This window comes from Hemicordylus capensis, chromosome 6, assembly GCF_027244095.1.
Source record: "Hemicordylus capensis ecotype Gifberg chromosome 6, rHemCap1.1.pri, whole genome shotgun sequence".
In the NCBI taxonomy this organism is placed as follows: domain Eukaryota; kingdom Metazoa; phylum Chordata; class Lepidosauria; order Squamata; family Cordylidae; genus Hemicordylus; species Hemicordylus capensis.
The window spans coordinates 37,656,124-37,676,152 of NC_069662.1; the positions used below are offsets into that span (position 1 = coordinate 37,656,124).

The 20,029-nt window shown below is 45.8% G+C and overlaps 1 protein-coding gene across 3 annotated transcripts in view; it reads left to right on the top strand.

Moving 5' to 3' along the window:
- ETV4 (ETS variant transcription factor 4) overlaps positions 1-20,029 on the top strand; it is a 40,773-nt gene that overhangs the window by 2,106 nt on the left and 18,638 nt on the right. For 2 of the 3 annotated variants that reach the window (XM_053266012.1, XM_053266013.1), the window contains exon 4: positions 1,520-1,567. In XM_053266012.1, coding sequence (XP_053121987.1) covers positions 1,520-1,567 — 48 coding nt within the window. Of the gene's footprint in view, positions 1-1,519; positions 1,568-12,260; positions 12,333-20,029 lie in introns of those variants that run through there. The other variant, XM_053266015.1, reaches the window with a different exon arrangement.

The window sequence follows — 20,029 nt, forward strand, 5'->3', positions numbered from 1 at the left end:
TTCATTGTTTCTATTCCGACACCTCTGAAAAGGGCCTGATCCTTCAGAGATCTCCCCCCGCCTACAGGTTTTTCTTCATTATCCTTGAACACCCCCTTTTGACTACAGCCCTGTTATTGATGGCTGCTGTGTTCCTACAGCCAAAAACTCAAGATATCTTGGGTTTTCTAGGGAGGGCAGAAGAGCGAAGAATAGATCTCTTTCAGGACATTCTTTCTCGAAAGCGGATGTATCTGTCCCCATAACCCCTATTTGTTCACTCAAACCCCTATGGACTCCCAGTTCCTTCATGGGCAATTCCTTTCTTACATCAGGACTCGCTGCTCTCCATCACATTAAACAACAACAACAACCACTAAGTTTGATATCCTTTGGAGGTGGCGATTCCCCAAATGTCCAGGCAGACAGAGTCTTGGTTGCAGCCTGCCTCCTTCTGTTCCGATACAGACACATCATCTTTGAGGATGTTCGGAAGTGATGCACGGAATTGGGAGCAGTTGCTCTTAATATTATCCTTCCTTTGTAACCTGGATGGTTTCAATTGCATTCCTCCCCTCCACAATGCATATGTGTACACACATGCTCTTCCTTCTACTCTGGCTGTTCATAGTGCTTTTCACTTGGATGTCCAGAGATTCTTGGCCGTCTAGATTGGGGAACAGGGCACAAATGTAGAAGCTTGTGATGGTGTAGGATAGGAATCTGGAATCCAATGATGGTGTTTTTTTAGTAAATTTTCCAAAGGGAAGAAGGCTTATGAGATCTCTCTCTCTCTCTCTCTCTCTCTCTCTCTCTCTCTCTCTCTCTCTCTTCCTCTCCAATAACCTTTATGTCTACAATCTCTGATGCGAACCAAATATACAGTGCAGGGGAGGGAGTCCTAGTCCAAATGAAGGTGTTTTTTTGAGGGTTTTTTGGGCTGAACTGCCATCTTGTTTCAAGATGGCACCCACTCAAGGTATAGGCAATACCCCTTTGTAACCCATATGCGGACAGTTGGATAGAAACCAAACTGAAAGCATGTGGGACACACAGTCCAAGGTAAGACCCACCATTTTAAAATAAGAGGAAAAGTTGGCTCCATTAGTCCTACTTAGAACAACTTGTTTAGTGTATGGGGTGTGTGTGTGTGTGTGTGTGTGTGTGTGTGTAGTGGCAGGGCCAGACTAGGGGCACTGAGAGGGTGGTGGAATGTGTGTGTGGGGGGGGGTGCCGGGTTTTGCGCAGAATGGGTACTTAAGGGTGGGAGTATTCATTGCTGCCGAGTGCGGCTGGGTGCAGGGTCGCCCCGTGGGTGGGGTGCCCTGGGAATATGCCCTGTGGGCCAGTCCAAGCCTGGATAGTGGTAGTCGTGGTTAAGCTCATGGGCTTGAAGAGCTGTTGGGGAGGTACTGGTAGACTTGCGAGGTGGCATCTCTCCTCTGACTATATACTCCTGTTGCTCTTAACCGGTCTTCTTTCTGTGTGGGTTGCTGTTCCACGCTCTGTGGTCACCACGCTTTGTCCTCTTCCCTTCTAGATCTTTTCCAGGAGCTGGTCCAGTTTCAAGAAGCTTGGCTGACTGAAGGTAAGGCTCGCTCCAGACTCGTTGTTCTCCTTCTCTTGTAGCTGTCTTCTTCAGTTGTCCCTTTGCTGCCTGCTTCTGCTCTTTGATCTTGCATATGTAGCTTAGGTGCTTGCTTAAATTCAGGAATATGAATCATGCTATTGTCTTAGTATTTGCTTATGAAAGGAACTTGGCCTGGGGCCATCCGCCCCCCCATGAAAACTTTTCTTTCCAGGATTGGTTGTTGAAATTGGAGAAGTGTCCCTCCCACGTAACTTGAGGGGGGGTCTTCAGCCCCCTTCACAAATGTGATGATCAACCACCTACTCTTAAGCTGTTGAAAGAGGCAAGTGGAAAAAGGGCTTCATGTTTCTTTTCCCGATGGCCTGTTTGGTTTTGGTGTCTCTTGGCTGTTTCTCTGCTTCCCGACTTCAGCCTGGGAAGGGAAACCTGTTGATTCCCCAAGAGCCCAATTAATATAAACGATAGTTAATTGCAGTTTTGAAGTGGGCCCTGTATTTTGCAGGCATGGATCTAGGGACCTGGCATTTTGAAAAGGTTAAAAAGGGTATCTGTCTTGTTTACTTAAGTCACCGCTTCTCAACTGCTTATCTGACAACATAGTCAAGTGCTCTGAACTGCAAGTATTAAGTAATAATGACATCCTATTGGCAACGACAGCAAATAAAAAACAGAGCATAGGCTGAAGGGGGAATTCCACCAGGATGACTCAGAGAGATGTTCATGCCAGAGTTGGCTTTTTATTTTAACTGGAAACGTGTCTCCTAAATTGGCTGCTAAAATGCAGTTTTTAAAATTCATCTCTGATTTAAATGGTCGGCTGCCTCCCTTGTTTTTCAGGTGTTTAATAAATGCAAGAAAGCAATTTTCTATCTATCTTGGGAATTTAGCATTGAGACACAGCATTGATTGCTTTCTTTTTTCCTTTTTTTGGGAAAGAGCAATTTCATGGTTTCAGAGAGGAGCATAGCAACTTCTCTGCAGCCTGTGTTTCCTTGCATTCCTTTGGAAACCAGTTCTAAATTATTTGAGGATCTGAATCATAGAAATGGAATAGATGATGAAAGATGGAACAAATATGTGCAGTCATACTTGAGCTTCATAATGTCTTCTGGTTACACTGTTTGATATTCCACTCTCTCCATGTTGTCTAAAGGATGTGCTGGCACCATGAGTTCTTGGGGGATGGGAACTGCTGTTCTGTGGCCACAATCTGTGTGGTATTCGATATAGTGTAATAATCAAGAGGACTAGGGGCTTTCTTTTAAAAAAAGAAAGCAGAATTTATCAGAAATTCAACTGCACTTGGGGTTTTGTGCTCTAAGGTTTGGGGATTTATGACATTTGTGAGAAGAGATGAGGAATCCTTGCTTTGTACCAGGAGTAAAAAGAGCTTATATGGACCCAAACCCAAGTGTGTGGGTTGACCATTGCCATCTCCCGTGCAGTATGAGATGATGCCTTCCAGCATCTTCCTGTATCACTGCTGCCTGATAAAGGTGTTTCCCATAGTCTGGGAAACATACATGGGGAAACATCCCCATAGTCTGGGAAACATACCAGTGGGGATTCGAACTGGCAGCCTCTGGCTTGCTAGTCAAGTCATTTCCCCGCTGTGCCATTAGGTGGCCGGAAAAGGGATACAAAGAGCTTATACCAGGGATAGGCAACATTTGGCACTCCCAATTTTATTTATTTAAGTTATGCACTGCCTGACTCCAAGGCTCTAAGTGGTTTACAACAGTAAATACAATAAAACAATGAACTAAAACAATGTAAAACATTCCATGTTTTAATGTTGCTGAAATACAATTCCCATTATCCCCAGCCACAATTCATTGTGACTGGGGATACTGGAAGTTGTCGTTCAGCAACATCTGGAGTGCCAAAGGTTGTCTATCCTGAGCTTATACCAATGTTGAAAGAGTGGGCAGCATCCAAACTAGTTAGTTACAACGAAGCACCATTGAAATCAGTGACTGACATACTATTTATTTTTATTTATTTTTACATTTATACCTTGCTCTGCCTCCAAGGAGCCCAGAGCGGTGTACTACATACTTGAGTTTCTCCTCACAACAACCCTGTGAAGTAGGTTAGGTTGAGAGAAAGGTGACTGGCCCAGAGTCACCCAGCTAATTTCATGGCTGAATGGGGATTTGAACTCGGGTCTCCCCGGTCCTAGTCCAGCACTCTAACCACTATACCACGCTCGCTCAGTAGTTCAAAAATAGTAGTTCAAAAATAGAAAGTAGTTCAAAATAGTCCCATTGACATTAAAAGGACTAGTTAGGCAATGGGTATATTTTGCGTAACTTTCCTTCGTGTGTCAGCCAATGGGACAAGTTAGTCATGACTAACTGAAGTGTTATTTTCAGTGGGACTTTGTCATGAAGGCTACCCAGTGAAAATAGGTTACATGCTTGGAGTCTTTTGGCTGGCATATCCCATGAAGAAAAGAGCATGTAAATGGATTTTGGAAATTTCCCCCTTCAGAATGTGAATCCCTTACCCTCAAGAATGAATGTTCTATTTGCACTACTCAAAACTGTATATTTTGTTGCTCGATATATTGAAATTCTAAACACTGTAATGTTTCTGAACCCACTAAATACTGGTGAAGTTGTTCAGTCAGGAAATTGATTGGCAGGAGATTCGTGACAAAAAGAAATATTTCTTCATATGCCACACGACTGATTTATGGAATCTGTTGCCATAGTGTGGTGCTGGCTTTTGACTTAGATAGCTTTAAAAGGGGATCAGACAAATTCATGGAGGAAAGGTCTACTGCCCCTTTTTGATGGATATGGGGCTTCTTAACATTGTTTATCCCTGAATAAGAAGAGTCCAATACTTCAGGTTTAGCTTTGAAATAGGATTTCTTGCATTCCTGCTGGTTTTTGTGTAGTTCTTGGTTCTCATCTAGTTCTCACATATTTCAGATGGAAAGCCAAATGACAAAAAATTAAGTGTGATAATCTGCCTGTGTGATGGAATGCCCACCACTGATTGTGAATCGGGTCTGTTGGCATTTCTCAAGCATCCTCTTTGGAAGGCTGGCCATGAATTATGCTTTTGGGTGTGCAAAAAGTACATTTTTTAAATGCAAAAAGGGCAAGGTGGATCAATTTTTATATCAAGGCTATTTTAATAATTGATTTAAATCATGATTTAAGTCTCCAAGAAAAAAAGAATGGTTTTTAAGTCACTGAGCAAGATCTAGACTAAGTTAGTCATAATTGGGTCATATTTAAATTAATGAGATTTAAGTTATCCATGGCTAATATATCTATTTTATTTCATTGGTTCTTAGTCATGACTAGCTTAGTTTGGATCCTGCCCATTGACTTATATCTCCAGTGTTGTAATTCATTTATTTCCTAAACAAACCTGCATATTGATTGATCACTGTAATACTTTAAAATATATGCTTTCAACTAAATAGAGCCCTTATACTGCTCAGGAGCATGTTTCAAAACCTCTGGTAGTGCAGCCTACAAATTTTTGTGCGATTGAATTTAAATATGCTTTGGGGAGCAGTTCTGAAATTGAGTACAGGAGAACCTTGTTATTTGCGGAACTACTATTTGCAATTTCACGTATGCGTGGGGTGTCTAATAGGCACCTGTTTCAAATATCTGTGGATATTATAGGGTTAAAATCCACATATCCGTGGTTCCTAGAGGACTGGAAGTGACAATAGAGGTCACTTCTGCCCTCCATTTTGTCTCAAGTAGCCATTTTGTGGCTAATTTCTTTCTTTTTTTTTAAGGGCTTTTCCCTGTGTGTTTTCACGGGGGGGTTGGAGGCATTTCTTTTGGGGGGGGGCATTCCTGGGCACATAGGGGACCGGTGAGCCACAGTAGGTTCTGAGTCATTTGGTGGCATTTTAAAAAACCCAAAACATTTCCCTCCACCCTGGAACCTAATCCCACTTTCCCCATAGCTGTAAAGCCTCATTATTTGCAGTTCCGTTACTCGTGGTAGTAGGTGAGGAACTGAACCCCTGCGAGTAATGAGGTTCTCCTGTATTTCTTCTTTGGCTCTCTGTAGACAGCGAGAAATATCTTGCCTAGGGAGCAAGAGGTTGCCGATTCGAATCCCCGCTGGTATGCTTCCCAGACTATGGGAAACACCTATATCGGGCTGCAGCGATATAGGAAGATGCTGAAAGGCATCATCTCATACTGCACAGGAGATGGCAATGGTAAACCCCTCCTGTATTCTACCAATGAAAAACCACAGGGCTCTGTGGTCGCCAGGAGTCGACACCAACTTGACGGCACAACTTTAGCTTTAGACATGTCCAAATGAGCAAGATGACTTATTTGAAGATTTTGTTTCAAGAGTGCTAGTGCAAGAAGATGGCGTGGTTGTGCTAAATCACAGTGATTTTGGGAATTGTGCCTTTGCACTCTTGCGCTCTTGCACAAAAGTTACCTGCAAAACACACGAGGCATGCTACAGGTTAGCGCCATACGAGTCTGGACCACAAGCTCTAAACTTAGTGCAACTACCTTGTGTGCCACAGCCATGGCGCCACAGCCTTGTGTGAGCGCAATGTCCTTGCTCGAGCACAGCATCAGTCAAGATGTTGGTCACAGTATTTGTTACTATGTACAATATTGATAATGCTTGACTTTGAAGGTGACCTATTTTTGTTCCTCATTTATGTGTAACATTGGAAAGCAAGCTTGGACTCGGTGTATTTTGACAGAGGCTCAGTTTCAGTTTTAAGGTGTTACAAATACAGACAAATTGGGTCGGAGGGATGCCCTGTCAGGGCAGGAGAGCCAGGCGCACTCGCGATCAGTGGCCATGGAAACCAAACATCAAGGCAGCAGGAGGAGAGAGTGATCATGTGGGAGGCGGGAGCTGGGTAGGATGGGTGTGCCCTCCCCACCCAGATCCTGCCTCCCACACAGTCATTCTCCCCTCCTCCTACCTTGCTTTTTGAGTTCGCACGGTCCTGGATTGGCACCATGCACAGCTCTCCGACCCTGTCTGAGTGCTCCTCTGACACTGCTTAGAGACGGCTTCCCCAACCTACGACCCTCCAGATGTTGCTGAACGATAACTCCCAGCATCCCTAGCCACAATTTATTGTGGCTGGGTACGCTGGGAGTTGTAGTTCAGCAACATCTGGAGGGCCGCAGTTTAGGGAAGCCTGGTTTAGAGTCATGTGAACAAGCCTTGTGTTTGTTTAATACAGCAACTCTTATTTTAAACCAGGTTATCTTAAGGGACACTTCATGTAACTGATTTTTAAAGCATCCAATTTACATTTTAAACTCTGCTTCATATATTTTTAATCAGAATTAATTATTTCTTTTTAAAAGGAATGGTTGATTTTTATGCAGCCTGGAAGAGAGCTTGGGATAGGGCTAGACACGGGGAAACCTGAAGCCTGGTATAGAGGCTGGAAATTGATCAATTATTCCGGTCTCCTTAAATCCTCTAGTCTTCAGACTTTGTCTTTCTGCTGCAGTTCTCTGGATAGGGGCCAAACAATGGACAAGCTTTGGGGTGTGGAAGGATCCACAGGGAACAATGCATGGAGGTGGGCATATGTCCCACTTATAGACCACCGATATAAGAACAAGTTATCTTGCTGCTTGACATCATCCTTAGTGCTGTCATTGATCTCTCAATTACATCTTTGTGGACCTGGCAAAGCAGATCTGCTCAAGGAATCTGGATGAGGATGAAGGAGATGGCTTCCTTGGCTGTGTTCGTATGCCCATGAAAGCACAAAAGCTTTGGTCAGGGTGTGTATGTGTGTACATGCTTGTATGCAGTTTAAAAAGCTGACTCTTGGAAATCCATTCACAGCTCCCATTTTTGGGTACCAGCATGTGTATGAGTGAAAATGCTTAGGCAAGCTCTTTCTGTGAAAATAGCAATTAGTGGCGTCCTTGAAAGGGGAGTTCGGGGCCAGATCACATGGAGCCTGCAGAAGAGCTAAGGAGAGACGCTGTGGTCCTGGCACTGAAAAAGGTTAGGCCTATAGGGATACCAAAAGGTTAGGCACTGCAGATCAGCCATGCTGAGCCTACTTACATAGGAAACGGCTTCATACTGAATCGGACCATTCGTCCGCCTGCTGTCTACACGGATTGGCAGAGGCTCTCCAGGGTTCCCGACGCTCCTTTCCCAGTCCTACTTGCAGACACCAGGGATTGAACCTGGGACCTTCTGCATGCAGAACAGATGCTAGGAACATAGGAAGCTGCCTTATACCAAGTCAGACCATTGGCTCATCTAGTTCAGTATAGTCTGCATTGACCGGCAGCAGCTCTAGTCTCTGGGGTTTCAGATAAGAGTCTTTCCCAGCCCTGCCTGGAGATGCCAGGGAGTGGTGGGACCTTCTGCATGCAAGTCCACTGAGCTATGCCCCCCCCCGAGGGGAATATCTCACAGTGCTCATGTGAAGTCACCCATCCAAATGCAAACCAAGGCAGACCCTGCCTAGCAAAGGAGACAGTTGGTGCCTGCTACCACAAGACCAGCTCGTCTCTCTTCTACTGAGTTGGAGTTCTACCCCCAGTACTCTTTAAGACCTTATGTTGGATCCCCTCTGTTGAGACATGGCTTTCTGCTGGTAAAGATGCTGTGCTGGATGCACAAAAGAAGCATCTAGTTGGTACAAGCTCTGCAATCGGGATGTTTTTGTCTGCTTTGCTTTCATACCTAGGATGTTGGTCCACCTGTTTGAAAGCAGTTGGTTCCTTTTCTTCATTGAGAGACTTTGGGAGGAAGTAATGGATTTCTGACTTCTTGGGCATCACTGTGTTAATTTTATTTGAGCCCTCAGGGGTGTGGATACCATAGTGAAGTGTGAATTGTGCCTTTGCTTTTCCTGAAGCCGTTGCTTCATATTCTGGGAGTTGTATATCAATATGAACTCATGTAACGGAGTGCAATGCAGCCATGCTGAGATGCTGTGCTGTGATTCCCAAATCTACTTACCCATCCCGCATGGACCAAAAGGAAGGTGCCGCGGAACTTCTTGGTTGGTTGCCAGCCAACTAGAAGGGTGACATGCCTGCCAGAGGAGGATCTCGCTAGAAGGAACCGCTTGCATTGAACTTGCATTGTCTGGCTTCATTCAGATTCTTGATCTGGGCTGTATTAAAACATGGCATGTAGAAATCTCTCCAGTCGTGGCTTAAGGATTTCCACAGATGGTGAGTTCTTGAACACATGTAATTTTCAAATCCGGGGGCTGATTGGTTTGGTTGGCTGCTGGGCTGGTGCGCTAAAATTTTGACTGAATGAATTGAACATTTTTAAGGGGACCCTTGAAAAATATCTCATTGGGGTAATTTCCCCCTCTATGGGTCTGTGTTTCAAAGGATTTCTGTGAATATTCGCATCCTCCCAACCTGTGCCCTTGGCTCTTTCCCGAGAAGCTGAGGTGGATTTCCAAGGCGGATCTTGTCCATTATTTATGCCTTCCCAGGACTCCTTTGAAACACAGTTCCTACAGAAGACAAAATGGCATGAATGGTGAGGCCCTAGATTCAGTTGACCTGTGATGCCATGTGCAGGATATTAATGATCTGTATTCTGTAAACAGAATATAAAAGAACCAGATTGATCAGGATGTCCATTTCATTTGAAAAGGACTGCGTTGTATATCACTCTTTACAGTATTCAACAGACACACTGTGAGATGGAAAAGGCACTTGTGATATGCATTTGGGGAACTGTCCTTTGAGTCCCAAGCACCATAAGTGGCATTGTTGTTGACTGCTTCCCTGCTAGTTTGAATTCATGAGGTTTTGGTTGGCTTTTTGGTAGCATGCTTTGGGGCAGTTCTAATGATTGGGGGCTTATCTAACTGTTGGGAGTTCAGAAGATTTTGTGAAAGTGTATTAACCATGCAGTACACCGACTTGACGGCGCACTTTATCTTTACCTTAAGCCAGTGTTCTTCATTGTAAGGAAGAGACCTTACAAGTTGTGACCCTCAACAACCCTGAGTGAAGCCCCCTGACTAATTGTTTATTGGGCCTGTGAAATTTCTGCCAAAGCTGAATGCAGAGTATTCCCCTGGCACCATGCAAAGATGACCATTCTCACTGGGCAATGCTGTGCTTTCCCCCAGCACTGGGGGAGTTTCCCTTTAAGGGAAATGGAGCCCTCTTGAATCCCAACCAGTGTTGGCTCTAACAGGGATTCCCAGATGTTGTTAACTACAACTCCCCAACCCCCCAGCTTCAATGGCTTTTGCTTGAGGATTATGGGAGTTGTAGTCAACAACATCTGAGAATCCCTGTTAGAGGGAACACTGGCCCCTACATCATCTTGGAAGACCTGCATGGAATGCTGGGAAAAGTGTAGCCTTTCCTGCTACTTCGCTCCTAGAGTCCTTAAGAGAGGGCTCTGTATCTTTCAAAGGGCCTTCCCCCACTGAGAAAAGGGTAGTACTGTGTGGAGAACAGCACAGTGGGAAATAGATCTCACGCTGAAGTTGGGTGTTCCCCCCCCCCAAATGGCCCCCATTTGAAAAACAGTGAAGGTCACTGCCTATTAGCAACAATCAAAAGGACACCACATAGCAAGCTTTTGAATGGTTCAGACTCTCCATCGAGCTGAATGTTAAGCAGAGCAAAATCATAAAAAGTATATAGTGATGGTGGTACTAGCAGCTGGGAATGGTATAAGAGCTCTAAAAACTTTTTGTTTCAGATGGAGTCTGGGAGTAGTTGAGCAGACTCATGTGGATTAGCCTCATTAAGAGCCAGTACTGATCTCAGGCTGCGCCCACCATGCTTCCAAGAGGAAGGAGAGACAGCAATGGCTGTTGAGGTTGCTGAAGCTCCATCAAATTCACTTGCAAATTGCCTAGTGTTCCATCTTGTTGTATGTCGGCTTTGAAGTAGTATTTACTTTTGCTTGGATGAAGATCTAGTCACGAAGCAGTGTGGGATTTATGGGTTTTTAAAAGATCAGACGGGAGCTCAAGAGAGATGGGATGGTGGAGATCCATGCAGTGTTCCCTCTGGTTTTTAAAATCAGTGAGCGGAATGAGTTTTGTCCTGGGCAGCGGTATCAAGGCAGTGTGCGCACATGTGCATTATTATGTGCCACTATAGATATACAACATGCATGTACACACACACACACACACACACACACACACACACACACTCCATAAACATGGAAGTAAGTAAGTGTATTTTACAATTCTATTCTATTGATAAAATTGGATTTTTACTTTCTTACACTTCACATTTAAATACAATAAAAACAAGGCAGAAGCAAAACTGAAGGATTTAGACCTGAAAAGGAGCATATACATTGCAAAGAATGTTTTTCTTTTTGGAGAGGGATTTGATTCCTACTTGGAGCTTATTCAGTGAGACACACAACTTTACGACAGTATTCCATTTGTATGATAGATTGTGCTCCTTCCAAACAGTATTTAAAGTGTGCCGTCAAGTCAGTTTCGGCTCCTGGTGCCCACGGAGCCCTGTGGTTGTCTTTGGTAGAATGCAGGAGGGGTTTACCATTGCCTCCTCCTGCACAGTATGAGATGATGCCTTTCAGCAACTTCCTATATCGCTGCTGCACAGTTTAGTACTAGTGGGGATTTGAACTGGCAACCTTCTGCTTGCTAGTCAAGCATTTCCCTGCTGCACCACTTAAGGTGACAAATATTTATAGGAACATATTAAATATAAGTTCCTATATTTAATATTTTTGATTATTTATGCTTATTTTGATGAAGTAAATACTGTCTGGAAGGAGCACCACCTATCATACAAATAGAATAATGCTGTAAAGTTGTAATGCTGTAAATAGAATAATGTTCATAGAAATCCTTCAAAATACAGACCCATTATTAGAATAAAGTTGTAATGCTGTAAATAGAATAATGCTGTAAAGTCTCACTAAAAAAGCTCCAAGTAGGAATCAAACCTCTTTCCACAAAGAAATCTTTCTTTTTTGGGGAACAACCTTATCAAAAATAAAATATTATCCCCAGACAAGAATGTCTTTGTAATTTTATATCTTTGATAATATTATCAATATTTTCCTAAAATTATTTAGTGTAGTTGTCTTGTTGTATAAACAATCACCTTTCTTTCCATGTTTTATCATCTGTGAGGTCTTTCTGTATATGAAATGGTTTATCTTCACCAAAAGCACTGATAATAACTACACCATTAGACAATTCAATGGAACGAACACTAAATGGAATGCAGCAATACTCCAAATATCCAAGAACTCACACTACACATTTCTTGTTATGTTCTCAAAGAATCACATTCACTCAATGATCCAGTTGGGAAGAAGGCAACATCTATCTATCTATCTATCTATCTATCTATCTATCTATCTATCTATCTAAAATATTTTTATACTGCCCCAAACTTGTGTCTCCGGGTGGTTTTCAATTAAAAATAATTTAAAACATTAAATCAATTAACAATTAAAATCATTTAAAAGATCAAAAACATTTTAAACCCAGTATTAAAATTATTTAAAACTATAAATCTGATTAAAAGCCTGGGTGAATAAATGTGTCTTCAGTGCCTTTTTAAAAGATGCCAGAGATGGGGAGGCTCTTATTTCAGGGAGTGCATTCCAAAGTCCAGAAGCTGCAACGGAGAAGGCCCATTCCCGAGTAGCCGCCAGATGAGCTGGCGACAGCTGCAGACAAACCTCTCCAAATGATCTTAGTAGGCGGTGGGGCTCACAACGAAGAAGATGTTCTCTTAAATACCCAGGGCCTACGCTGTTTAGGGCTTTATAGGTAACTAGTATTTTTCAGCCCGTTAAAATAATGGGCGCTAGTTGCCTTCTCCACCCTCCGCCACCGCCTCCTCCCGCCCGGGCCTTCCGCCTCCCGCGGTGGTTTTGGTTTGGGGGGGGGCTCCGCGGTGGTTTTGGGTGGGTGGGGGCCTCCGCGGTGGTTTTGGTTTGGGGGGGCTCCGTGGTGGTTTTGGATGGGGGGCCTCTGCCTCCCCCGGTGGTTTTTTTTGGGGGGGCCTCCGCCGCCTCTGCGCCGCCGCCGGCCACCGTGTCTGGGCCGGACCCTTCGCCTGCACTTCAGTTTGCGCCGCCGGCCTCTGCGGCCGGGCTGGGCCCTCCGTCTCCACCCCCGCCTGTCATCTGTGGCCGGGCCGCCTTGGATGGCCGGCCCCGGTCCCCGCTGCCTCACGGTCTGGCACGCCGCTGCTTCGCAGCCATGGCCCGCCGGCTCTTTCGCTTAGCGGTCTGGCCCTCCGCCGCCTCGCGGCCTGGGCCTCCGCCTCCTCTGGCCGAGGCCGCAGCTCTGCCGCCGCCTCGTCCGCGCCGTGTCCTTTGGCCGAGGCCGCGGCTCTGCCACGGCCTTGGCCAGCTTCCCCCGCCGCTCCTTTCCCCCCACCCGGCTTCGGCGGCGGCCGCTTCTCCTCGGCCGCCGCTTCTCCTCCTCCTGGCCAACATGGCAGCCGGCGTCTGCGTCCTTGTCTCTTTCGGCGTGTTCTGCGCACATGCTCCGCACATGCCCAGAACACCCGTCAGAGGCACGGACGCAGACACCTAGCATTTTATTATATAGGATGACCAGCACCTTGTATTTTGCCCGGAAACTTATCAGTAGCCAGTGCAATTCCTTCATGACATGAGTAATATGGTCCCTCCTAGATGACCCAGAGACCAACCTGGCTGCCGCATTCTGGACCAACTGTCGTTTCTGGACTACATACAAGGGCAGCGCCACATAGAGCGCATTGCAGCAATCCAGCCTAGAGGTTACCACCAGATGTACCACTGTTTTGAGGTCATTCATCTCAAGAAATGGACACAGCTGGTGTATCAGCTGAAGCTGATAAAAGGCACCTCTGGCCTCCCTGGACACCAGGAAGAGGTTCGGATCTAGAAGCATCTCTGTCATTTTACAAGCAACAGAGACCTCGCAATATTCCAAAGGCAAGAAGCAAGCATGTGTAGCAAGCTGATACAGCCCAGTTTTCTCTAAAAGCATCATCTTCCCATGTGGGGTTCACAACCTTATCCTCATGTGGCCTTTTGGCTACCCCACTATGACATGTGGGGATAGAGGGGTTTTGCAAACTCCAGTACCAAAGAGAAAAAGAGCGAGGATAATGTTGTGGGTAAAAAAAATGGAATGCAGTTTGACTGGGGGGTGGGGAGAGAAGCAGACAAGAGAAGGAAAGAAGTACAGAAAAGATAGCAAAGAAGGGGGAAAGGGAGGGTGGGAAGAAGGATCTAAAAGAGATCTGAATTAGGAAGGAAAGACACAATGATGAGAGAACAGAAGAAGAGAGGGGGGGGGAGCCCAAAAAGGAACATAAGAACAGCCCTGCTGGATCAGGCCCAAGGCCCATCTAGTCCAGCATCCTGTTTCGCACAGTGGCCCACCAGATGCCGCTGGAAGCCACAGGCAGGAGTTGAGGGCATGCCCCCACAACTGGTACTCAGAGGCATCCTGCCTTCGAGGCTGGAGGTGTCTTGTAGCCCTCCGACTAGTAGCCGTTGATAGACCTCTCCTCCATGAATCCAAAACTTATCCAAATCCTTCTTAAAGCCATCCAGGTTGTTGGCTGTCACCACATCTCATGGCAGAGAATTCCACAAGTTGATTATGCGTTGTGTGCAAAGCACTGTTCCCTCTAAGGCATGCGCATGTGTGTGTGCTCACACTTTTTTTTTTTTTAATGTCCGCTCAGTTCATTTTAGATCTCACTCAGGTTGAATCCGGAAGGCCCCACTCTGAATGCAGGTGCGCACACACTGCCTTGATACTGTTGCCCAGAATAAATCTAATTCTGCACACAAATGAAAAAAATCAGAGAGAACACTGCTGTGAAGGGCAAGGGGTGGTTTGGGTTCAAAGATTCAAAACGGCAGCCAAAAACCGTGCCCCAAATTCAGAGGAATTCCAGAGGAATCCCATAAAGGATAAGCAAAGAAATCACAGGACAAACAAGAGAGCCTGCTACCGCAGCTCTCAGTAAAGCTAAACCAGTGACTGTGAAGAAGGAAAAACTGTTAGGAGCTAACAGTAACACCAGGGATAGTAACTGTCCCAAATAAAACAAAGCATAAGAACAAACAAAGCCAAGTAAAAAGAGAAATGGGCAAGGAGATGAGGAGGAAGGGGACAAGGAGAAAGAGAAAGCATTGCAAAGGGGGCTGAGCACGAGGGAGACCTGGCTGAGGGTGGCTGCTCGGCTCCAGTCCGCTCCGGCTCCTGCCTGCTGGTTGCTGCTGCCTTGTGCTCGTCCTCCCTTGCCTGAGACTTGCACAGGCACAGCCTGAATGGCGGGCGGAAGCGGCCGTCTGCTCGGCAGCCTTCTTGGCCGCTCGGCAGCACAGCAGCCCACGCTGAGCCTGGCTGGATCGGGCTGCAGGCGGGCAGGCTGACAGGCAGCAGCACAGCCCACCCTCACTACCCCGCTTAGTTTGGGACTTGGGAGTGGCACTTGCAGGGAGAAGGATGGGGGGAATGGTGGCAATTGAAGCAGCCATCCCAGAGCCGGGGGAGACTGTGTGTGGCAGCTTGAATCGGCTGAGCGGGGAGCTAAAATCTTGTGTGCGCACACTCAGCTGCGCAGCTTAGAGGGAATAGTGGATTCACGAATGCATCTGGATGGTGGAGATCCAGGAATGGACCTCTGGACCTCTTTTAAAGGCTTAAAAGCAGCGATGGGAGAGAGAATTTGATTAAAAATGGGGCAATGGTGTGTGTGTGTGTGCGCGCGTGCGTGTGTGTGTACGCACGTCCAAATTTGGGCCAGTTCGGTTCGAACCTGGATCATGTGAACTGTCTCTGTTTAAGTTGAACTAGTTCGCAAACCCCTATCCTCCCTTAAGCACCTCTACTTTAATCTAATGTGGGCCCTCCCCCAGGTGGCTTTTTTTTTTTTTTTTAAGTGTCAAGAGATCTGATCATGGATCTCCTCATATTGCTTGTGTTTGGTCCACAATGCATCCTAGAGTGCTTTACCATCCATTTCACTCTTGGGCAAAGGGCTCTTTAACCACTCCCTCCTCTGCATTGTGAATTATGAAAGAGGCTCCGGCAGAGTTGATCCATTGGGCATCTAAGCTTTTGACTCACTGATTGATTAAGTGCTGTCAAGTTGGTGTTGATGAATACTACAAATATTTATATACCACTTTGCAGCAAAAGTTCCCAAAGTGGCTTACCTACAAATAAATAAGTAAGATTCTCTCCAGGATGATCTGTCTTCAACTTGGCCTTTTAGGTCTCAGTGGTGCATTCATTGCTGTTATAATCAAGTCCATCCACCTTGCTGCTGGTCGCCCTCTCCTTCTCTTTCCTTCAACTTTCCCCAGCATTATGGACTTCTCAAGGGAGCTGTGTCTTCGCATAATGTGTCCCCCCAAGTATAATAGTTTGAGCCTGGTCATTTGTGCCTCGAGTGAAAATTCTGATTTGTTCCATGATCCATTTGTTTGGTTTCTTGGCTGTCCATGGTGTTGGAGCTAGGACCCTGGCAGCATCAGCTCTCAGCTACAATGTCTCAGAGTGACCACTGGGGGTGGGGTTAGGGTCATGGATAAAAGTGCTGGACTTCCCCCCCCCCTTTGTTCTTCCAGTGTTAGTCTCCATTTTGTTTCTCCAGAGATGGCTGTTTGTTTTGGTTGCTCTCTTCAGTCGTGAGCTACAGCTGAAATTAAGCTGCAGGCTTTTTCACATTTGTTTGTAACATTTTCTTTAAATAAATCCTTGTAGTTCTTCAATACTAAAGAACTGTGTCAAGACCTCTCGCTTTGCCGCTTTCTCACCAAACCGATTTTGCTTTGCTATTTGGGGACTGAACTGCCATTTCCCCCCCACCCCCACACATGATATCTTCAAAAGTCTTCTCCAGCACCAAAGTTCAAAAGTGTCAATACTTTTTCTGTTCTGCTTCTTCAAAGTCTAGCTTTGTGCAGGGCAGGGAGCAGATGAGATCCATAATAAGGGGAAGTCTTTGCCTAAGGCTCTTGTCATCTTCTGCAGGAGAGGGAGGGATTAAAGAGTCCTTTGTCCGCCCTTTGCCTGTAAGAAAATGGCTAGCTGTGTACTACTATGGGGAGCTTGGGATCGATGACCTTGCTGGGGGCCAGATTTTACTCCCAGACCTCCAGTTACCCATATATTTTTATTCCACCCTTCCTCCAAGGTGCTCAGGGTAGCATGCATGACTCCCCCTCTTCGTTTGATCCTCACAACAACCCTGTGAGATAGCAGGCTCTCTCTCAGCCTGGCCTGCCAGCCTGCCAATCAGCTTCACAGCTGAGTGAGGATTTAGTTAGACTGGGAAGACTCAGTTTCCGGTGCTATACATTTGCACATCACTAGCTCTCAGTCCTTGTAGAAAGTCATTAAGGTTTAGGAGTTGTCATTAAGTCAAGAAAGTCATTAAGGTCTAGGAGTTATTCTAGGAGTTGTCACTTTGTGGCGCAGTGGGGAAATAACCTGCCGAGGGAGCAAGAGGGTTGCCGGTTCGAATCCCTGCTGGTATGTTTCCTAGACAATGGGAAACTCCTCTATCAGGCAGCAGTGATATAGGAAGATGCTGAAAGGCATCATCTCATACTGCGCGGGAGATGGCAATGGTTAACCCCTCCTGTATTTTACCAAGGACAACCACAGGCCTCTGTGGTCGCCAGGAGTCGACACTGACTCGACGGCATGACTTTACCTTTACCTTTTTACATGCTAGGAACATAGGCAGCTGCCTTATACTGACCCTTGGTCCGTCTAGCTCAGTATTATCTAATGTGTTGAGCAGGCCTACTTGGGTAGTATAAACAGAACCTTCAGCTTCTTCCAGGCCTGCTCAACTGTGGTCCCCCAGTTGTTTTTGGACGACAACTCTCAAAATCCCCAGCCACAGTGGCCAATAGCCAGGGATTATGGGAGTTGTAGGCCAACATTTGTAGGAGGGCCAAAGTTGAGCAGTCCTGGACACTGACTGGCAGTGGCTCTCCAAGACTTCAGGCAATCATCTTTCCCAGTCTTACCTGGAGATGCTGCCATGGATTGGGACCTTCTGCACACAAAGCAGATGCTCTGCCACTGAGTGATGGCCGCATCCAGTGCTGACCTATCTTGTGAGGACTTCATTCCAACCCTCTGCCACCTTAAATCCCCATGAAACAGAGAGCTGTCTCCATTTTCTCCAGCTTGAATTGAAGTGGCGGGTGTCCCTTTAACTCATTCCCCTGTGGAAAGCATTAAAAAGCACTCGCCTCTTTGAGAAGCTGACGGTTCTATTTATACTACGCAAGTAGGAAACAAGGAAAACATATCCAAAGTGAGCAGTCCGGGGGCTGTGGCGGCACAGGTTCTCCCGTGTTACTGTCCAGGATCGAAAATACAAACGGAACTCTAAGAGTGGATGTGGAGGTCTCCAAAGTGCCATTGTGCTGATATCTGGGGTCACAGGTGTTGCTCCTGGCAGGGAAGCAGAGGCGTATCTAGGGAAAATAGCGCCTAGGGCAAGCACTGAAATTGCGCCCCCTGTCCAAACATCTGACACCCATCTTTCAGATAACTTTACCATAATATCAGCTGAAAAATACAAGTCAAGCTCGTTAATCTTTTCATATTTCCAAAACTATTTAGCAGTGGACGTAGCCAGACCAAAACATGCTGGAAAACTACAAATTTCAGTATGCTGTGGCTCATGAAATACCCAAATACTATGTGGAGGTGTACTTGGAAAACTAAACAGAAGTGCCTGTCTAATTCTCTACTATGCATTGTAGCATAGCTATTACATAAGTTTTAAAAATAAATGGAGAATTTGACTTTTCCCAGATACTCTGAAAATAATTAAAGGATATGCAGAGTAAACTGTGTCATTGCTTGGAATATATTCTAGTATTTCAGAAAGACAGTTAAAATGAGAGAAAGAGAGCAAGAAACTCCCAGTGGGCCTTAATACTAAGGATTTCACACTGATTCAAGGACAAACTCACCATTAATAGCTATATTATTAAGACATCACATTTAACTCACTTATCACAAGAAGCAAAGTAAGAGCAAATGAATACAATCCTAGCTCATAAGCTTCAGCTCAGTATTCACAAGCCCTGATTCTCTGTACATAGTGCCAATCTGAATATGTGTACAGTGACATATTATATTTTAAAAAAATATTTTTTTTTAACCTGTAGCCCCTTTGGGGGGCTTCCTAAAGGCCGTGAGGGGGTCTGCAAAGGTTCGCCCTCCCCCCTCTAGGGCCTCACAGAGACCATTTGAGCATGTGTGGTGGCCATTTTTTAAAATAACTTTTTAAAAAAATGGCCGCTGAAAACAAGATGGCCACCACATATGCTCAAATGGCCTCTGCGAGTCCTGGCATGGCCTAGGGCCTCACAGAGGCCATTTGAGCATGCATGGTGGCCATTTTGTTTTTGGTGGCCATTTTTTTTTAATTTTTAATTTTTCAAAAATGGTGCCCCCTTCAAGTGGCGCCCAGGGCATGTGCCCTGCCTGCCCTACCCCTAGATATGCCCCTGCAGGGAGGGGAGTGTGAAAAGTGGGGGGAACCCTTTTCCTCTTTATGGTCTCATGATGGCATGGCAACACCGCATCATGCCTTTTGAGTTGTCAGTCGGTTGGTCCATCCAGCTCCGTATTGTCTCTGTTGACTGGCCGCAGCTGTCCAGGGCTTCACACGGGGGTCTTTTTTCAGTCCTACCTGGAGACACCAGGGGCTGAGCCTGGGTAGTACTGCCATTTGGAAAAGAGGAGAGGTTTCTTGTACCTTTAAGAGATGTACAGAAGAGGGCATTTCAGCAGGCACTGCTTGTTATGCAGGGGAAAGAAAGGCTCAACTTCTGTGCATCTCTTAAAGGTACAGGAGACCTCTCCTCTTTTCCATATGGTAGCCGCCAACCTGGGACCTACAACTCCCATAATTGTCTCAGGCAGCCCTCCTTTTGTTCTAAGCTTGTTACAGCCCTAGAGTAGGGCGGCACAACTTGGGCCCTCCAGCTGTTTTCAGACTACAACTCCCATCATCCCCAGCCACAGTGGCCAATAGTCAGGGATGATGGGAGTTGTAATCCAACATCTGCAGGAGGGCTGCCGTTGTGTAGCCCTGGTTCTGAAGAGAAACCCACCTACCCTCTCCCTTCACAGTGTCTGTCACAAGACCTGGTAATTTTGTCAAGTGTGTATTGTCTGACTTCTAAATATTTGGGCTGGCTCCTAGCTCCAAAGGAAATTGGTCAAGGCCTAGAAGACAAATTGTGTGATTGCAAAGCTGATGTTTGTGGCTTGGCTTGTTTTCTTGAGTTTTCTTGGGGTATTCATTCATTCATTCATTCATTGAATTTTACATGTATATCCTGCTCTTCCTCTGAGGAGCCCAGAGCAGTGTATATGGTTGTGATGTTTATCCTCACAACGACCCTGTGAGGTAGGCCAGGCCGAGAAAGGTCTCTTCGCTTTGCAGACACCTTGGCCTGCTTTGCCTT